The 6,439-nt window shown below is 41.5% G+C and overlaps 1 protein-coding gene across 1 annotated transcript; it reads left to right on the top strand.

The window, feature by feature from the left end:
* The first annotated feature begins 443 nt into the window (after positions 1 to 443).
* Positions 444 to 2,422, top strand: slc10a3 (solute carrier family 10 member 3). The gene has a single exon (XM_057350512.1). It carries the CDS (start codon positions 713 to 715, stop codon positions 2,075 to 2,077), a length of 1,365 nt encoding a protein of 454 aa, XP_057206495.1. The 5' UTR covers positions 444 to 712; the 3' UTR covers positions 2,078 to 2,422.
* The last annotated feature ends 4,017 nt before the right edge of the window (positions 2,423 to 6,439 follow it).

The following is a 6,439-nucleotide window of genomic DNA, read 5'->3' as shown; positions in this document are numbered from 1 at the left end:
TGGAACAAATGTATAAATAAATTGAAAGAATATATATATAACTGTATTCTGTGTGTTTCTTAAATGCAGTTAAATATCTAGAACAGTTATGTAGAACCTATCTTTAGAAAATGAATAGAAAGAAAACACATCTGTATGAACATCTGTATTTTCCAAATTGTGTCTAGCAAATTTAAACAATTCAGTTTAATTTGACCATTTATTTAATTCAATGAAGTTAATTTGTGCCACATATTAACCAAATTTTAACCGAAATGGATCGGGTAGTTATTTTTTATGACCACCTTAAAACAAACATGCATTATAATTCAGCAGCAATTTAACAAGCCAGGAAATATCTCAAAGCATTGTAAGAAACAAATGAAGAAAAAAGAAACTTATACAGATATAATAAATACATTTATTAATAAATGTAATAATAAAAAATATATATATTAAACTCCGAGTGTAAAACAACAGCAGTAACGGTATAGCCTACATACCCGAAACTGCCGTAAAGTGTTTCGATTTATTTCAGACAGGAAGTGACGTCAGTTTCGCGCATGCGCGGAACAAATCGTGTTTCCGGGACGGATCGGGTAGCCACAGGCGGATCTTTACGATCATATCAGAGGAAGTGTTTAGATCTTCTGTCAGAGGATCACGGGACGTGTGACGATCCGATGACTTTGTCAGGTTTCAGAGGAGTGTTTGTTTGGGTCTCAGTGGAGACATGAAGACATTACTCGTGTTGAGCTGTCTGCTGTTTTTCACTCTAGGGGAAGACTCAGATCATCAGAAGCAGGATCCAGTTCAGTACCTGCATATCGGCGACGGCTCCTCGAGGGAGTTCGAGTTCCCGCAGAACACACGTGGCGTGATCGTCATCTCCAGCCGGTACCGCAGCGGAGCGCGCAAGGGTCGCCAGAGCCTGAAACAGACGGTTCGGGTCAGATCTCTGGACCCGGATGTCATCTCCGTCCTCAACGTGAGCGACAGCGGCCGTACGGGAGCCTCGAGCAGCTACATCATTAGCATCCACTCAGGAGTGCCAGGAATGGCTCCGTTACTCATCCAGCTTCTGGATCTGGAGCGGGATTCCCCTCCGGTTGTGATAGAGGAGCGGAGCGATTACTCCATCAGGGTGGCGGCAGGCGGCGACGACCCGGCTACCCGGCTCCTGGACTCAGGGGGCCTGTCGCACTTCTCGCAGAACCCGGTCCTGTTTGCTCTGCTGCCGCTCATCTTCATCAATAAGTGTGCGTTCGGCTGTAAGGTGGATGTGGACGTTCTGCTGGGTCTGATGAAGAGGCCGGTCCCGCTCCTGCTGGGTGTGCTAGGACAGTTCCTCATAATGCCGCTGTACGCCTACGGACTGTCCCGCCTGGTGTCGCTTCCCAAAGCGCTGTCCTTGGGTCTGGTCATCACATGCTCTGCTCCAGGCGGCGGCGGCGGTTATCTCTACAGTCTGCTGCTGGGTGGAGACGTCACTCTGGCCATCTGCATGACACTCGTATCCACGGTGGTGGCGGCCGCAGCGATGCCGCTGTCCTCTGCGTTTTACGGCTGGTTATTGGGCGTGCACGCAGCTCTTCACGTGCCCTTTGTCAAGATCCTCGGAACGCTGCTCTTCATTGCCATTCCCATCTCGCTGGGGATGCTAGTGAAGCTCCGTCTGCCCACGGTCAGCGGTGTCCTGCTGGCCCTCATCCGTCCCTTCAGCTTCGTGCTGATTGTAGGCGGAATCTTCATGGCCTACCAAATGGGCTCCTCTATTCTGGCCAACGTACGGCCTCCGGTCGTGATGGCGGGCGTGACCGTGCCCGTGTTTGGCTTGCTGCTTGGTTTGGGCATGGGGCGGTTGGCGGGGCTCTTGTCACCGCAGCGGAAAACCGTCAGTATCGAGGTGGGCGTGCAGAACAGTCTCCTGGCGTTGGCGGTCATGCAGTTGTCGTTCCAGCGGGCCGAGGCGGACTATGCGTCCCAGGCGCCGTTCATCGTGGCACTCAGCAGCACGTCTGAGATGCTTTTGTTGGTTCTTACTCATTTTGCCCACCAGCGCCTGTGCCTGCCACCCACCTCTCGAATCACCACCTGATCAATCGCCAAATCCGAAAGCCAATCGCTGCCAAAAACAATACTGCCGATCTGCTGCAACTGACACTTCCAGTGTTTCTGTCTTACAACCAAAGGCCTTTAGTCATTGAGGCCAGTTTTGTTTTAGCCTCTTTTTAAAATACTTTGAATGAATACGATCTTTCCTGTATCACAATGACAGTGTTTACAAAAGCTATTTTTCTAAGTCATTTTGCTGTTTGCTTTTTTACTTTGTAATTCAAGCAGTTTGTATCTTGTATGTGTGATTGAGATGTTGTGTGGTGATGTTTATGTGATTGAATTCATACACTGGAATAATGGGGAATAAATGTTTTTTGGAACAGTCTCTTTTGATATCTTGACAGTTCTCTCTGTATGTGCTCGGGTGCAGTGTTTTAATATTTGCATTTTAAAATCGAATTTCCACATGCACAGTATTCTAGAAATGAAACTCTACACATGTTTTATCAACACTGACCAACCCGTGTCCTGACGTCTTTATATGAGACAGTGAACACGTTGTTTTTATATACAAGTAACACACATATCAATAGGACACAAGAAGTTAATGTGATTTTAATAACAAATTGAGTTAAACAAGTCTGAGATGTGAAACTTTATTGTTTATTTGCTCTGCTGATGAAGCAGCTTCATGTGTTATAGTTATATTGATAGCTGAGTTCTTTAAGCATTTGTGATATGTTCAGATGTTACAGACTAAATGATGTTGTATTTTTTATTCAAACAAGAATGAGGAAGATTTCTACATTTACTGAACCGAGACAGGTGAATTCATCATCAAGTCATAGTCTGTTTCTTAAAGACAAGCCTTGACACACGTGCACGTGTGTGATGTATCTTGTTTTACCTGAATGTCTCTGATCTGAGAACAGAATCATTGATGATTTCTGAGAGACGTTTTGCTGTTGTGTGTGTGTGTGATCTTTGCTCTCTGTTTACTGCCGTGATCTTTGCTCTCTGTCAGAGCTCAGTGTATGTGGATAATGATGATGAGTTTACATTTCTTTACACAACCACCAGCACATGCTGTATAGTGTGAAATACAAACACTTTTGTTTAACTGTATCACAAATGAATATCTCAACACTATTCTGACCAGCAGTAGTAAATGTAGTAATCATGACATTTAATGTAATGATGAACTCTTTTCACCTGTATGTATCGAACTTTACTCTGCTGCTAACACATGAACCGTATCAACATCACCGTGTTACAGTTTAACACTCTTTTATCGTACATTAAACATTCAACAGAATTAAAATGGATCTTATTTTTATTTAAAGTCTAAGCAGAAAACAGATGGTACAGTAAACACATATTACAATTAATAAATTAAAAGCAGGAATAAAGGTTATAAACCTTCAAATCAAGTCATATTGTCTTGTTTTTAATACATTTGTTTTTAATACATTTACACATCATCTGAAAGCTGAATAAATAAGCTCTTCATTGATGTATGGTTTGTTAGGATAAGACAACGACTATTTAAAACTCTGGAATCTGAGGTGCAAAAAAATCTAAATCTTGAGAAAATGGCTTTAGAAGTTGTTAATCAGATGCGCTCTAGCAGGCAGTTGGTAAGAAGAAACAGGTTTGTTTAAACGCTCTCTATTGGCTTACCGCTGTGATGATGTTGTGAAGAGGAGATGAACCTGAAAGCTGAAATTCTGAGCTTTACACAGATACCAAACTCGAGTGGGTCACAAAGAGCGGCAGCAGCGAGTGAAGTTTGTAGGCCTGTTTCTGGCCATTTTTGTTTGCAATTTTGTTGCATCTACTCACAAAAATAAAGTTTTGATATACAGTATTTAATGTAGGAAATGTACAAAAGATCTTCATGGAACATGATCTTTACTTAATATCCTAATGATTTTTGGCATAAAAGAGATATTGATCATTTTGGCCCCTACAGTCCCTGTGTCTCGATCAGCTCCCGAAGTGGTGAATCAGTATACACAGTAATACACGGGTCCGGGCATTAGTAAGGACCCTGGCTCACTTCTCATTGGGACATCGTTCACTTATTTTCCTGTGACGTGACCGCTTTAGTGCGTTATACTTCACAGCTGCTATTAATCAACAACCGGCAAACCCCCACATCTCTGGACTTTATTGTTTTAAATTGGCTACTGAATGAAGTAGCCTACATATGAGAACCACTTGCATTATTCTGTTACATGTCAGTGCACAAATTTGGTAGATTATTCAATTAAACTGTTGTGTTGCCTGCATGTCAAGCAACGTTTGTTTATACAGAACATTAAATAGCGTTTGTCTTTTCAAAAGTTCTATCGCGTTTCATGAATTTCATTGAGTGGGCTCCTGTGATTTCGGTTAAACGTCTTCAAAACTTGTCACGTGATTTCGATGCTCCCTGGTTTTTGCGGTGCATTGTGGGAATTTTGAGGGAACAAACGTTTCGACGGGTAGCGATACGCACCTTTGTACCGCGACAAAAAAAAAAAAACTTTGTACCGCGACTTTCACTACTGTCCACCTCTGGTCTCATATGGCGAGCCACATGATTTTTGAAAAGAGCCACGTGTGGCTCGCGAGCCATAGGTTCCCGACCATGGCTCTATGGTAAACCCCCAAAAATCACAGACAACAGAAAATCTTCTGAATTTTAATATTACAGAACAGTAAACACTAACAAGTCTCCTTATCTGCACAAAAACACAAATAACCTACAATACCACTTTTAACCATTTTAAAATCTAAATCCAGTCATAAGAGCAAAGCATGCTGGGAACTCAATCTGCTGTGTAGTTTCAGTTAGTCAATGAAAATGATTAATGATGTCCCAACACAAATGGATGAGTTATGTCAAAGAGTTGCCTATTTATCAGAATCAGAAAGAGCTTTATTGCCAAGTATGTTTGCACATACGAGGAATTTGTTTTGGTGACGGGAGCATCCAGAACACAGAAACAGCAACTACAGTACACAGAGACCATAACACAATAGAATACAGTACACATATGATTTAAATAAGGGTCTATGGGTATAAAAAATTAAGAAATACAATACAATAAACATAAGATAAAGATATAGAGAGTGTAAAGCTATGTATGTATGTAAATATGTACAAGTAAAAAATAAGAATAGTCTATTGTAGTACAAGGTATGTGCTATATACAGCAGAATGAATGAAATATAATTTACAGAAAAAGTTGTATAAAAATAGATAGAGTATTATCTGGAGGATATAATTAATATTGCACTTAATTATTATTGCACAGAGTTATTAATTGCACGGTGTGTAAAAACATTGAACTGTTCAAGAGGTAGATGGCCTGAGGGAAGAAGCTGTTTTTGTGTCTGGTTGTTGTGGTGCTCAGCGCTCTGTAGCGCCGACCAGACGGCAGCATTGTAAAGAGATGATGGCTTGGATGTGAAAGGTCCAGGGTGATTTTTTGAGCCCTTTTCCTTACTCTGGATACATAGAGTTCTTGGAGGGTGGGCAGGGGAGCACCAATGATTTATGTCACTATTACTGTCGTCTTTACACAGCAAAGGCGGCACAGAAACCGAATCTGAAGCGGCATAAAACCACGAAAATGTGTATTTACACAGACCGTTATTGCGGCTCTAAAGCAGCATAAATGCATTTACACAGGAATTAAAATTATGCAAAATAATGCCACTATTTATCACATTTAATCAAAATAATTATTTTAACATTTAATGAATAATATTAAACTTGGAATAAATAATACGACGTGTAAATGTATTTCCTGCGCGTGTTATGACGCACGATTTGATGTCCATTATTGCCTGCTGTGGTACTTGTAGCGTTTTTCTTTTTTATAATAAAATTGTTTCAGCTGGAACAAACACTCGAAAGAAATGTTGACTCACTGCATCGGGCACATCGCCGTAGGATTAAACGAAGGCGAAAGTGGTTTCAAAGAACCAGAAAGTGCCTTTGGAGAATACACAAGAAGCGAGCTATGATGTTAGCGTTAGCTTTTCAGTCAGAACAACAGGCGTCGCCAAACCGGCGTATATGGGTGAAATATCGCCCACAAGGAGATCTGTTTTGGAACATAACGGTGCAGAGTTACAGTAACACTGATTGGATCAAGCATTTTAGGATGAGTCGGGAAACGTTTATGTCGTTGGCTAATGAACTTCAACCAGCTCTTCAGAAGAAAATTACAAACTGGCGAAAGCCAATTCAGTATACACGCCGGCTCGCTGCTGTCCTTTGGTGGTTTGCAACACCTTGTGAATACAGGACTGTGGCTGAATTGTTCGGCATCGGCGAGGCGACATTATGCATACTTATTCGTGAAGTTTGCCATGGAATTAAAAAACTAATGCTTAAAAAATACATACA

This window comes from Triplophysa rosa, linkage group LG14, assembly GCF_024868665.1.
Source record: "Triplophysa rosa linkage group LG14, Trosa_1v2, whole genome shotgun sequence".
Taxonomy (NCBI): Eukaryota; Metazoa; Chordata; class Actinopteri; order Cypriniformes; family Nemacheilidae; genus Triplophysa; species Triplophysa rosa.
This window is presented reverse-complemented; position numbering and strand designations above follow the sequence as displayed.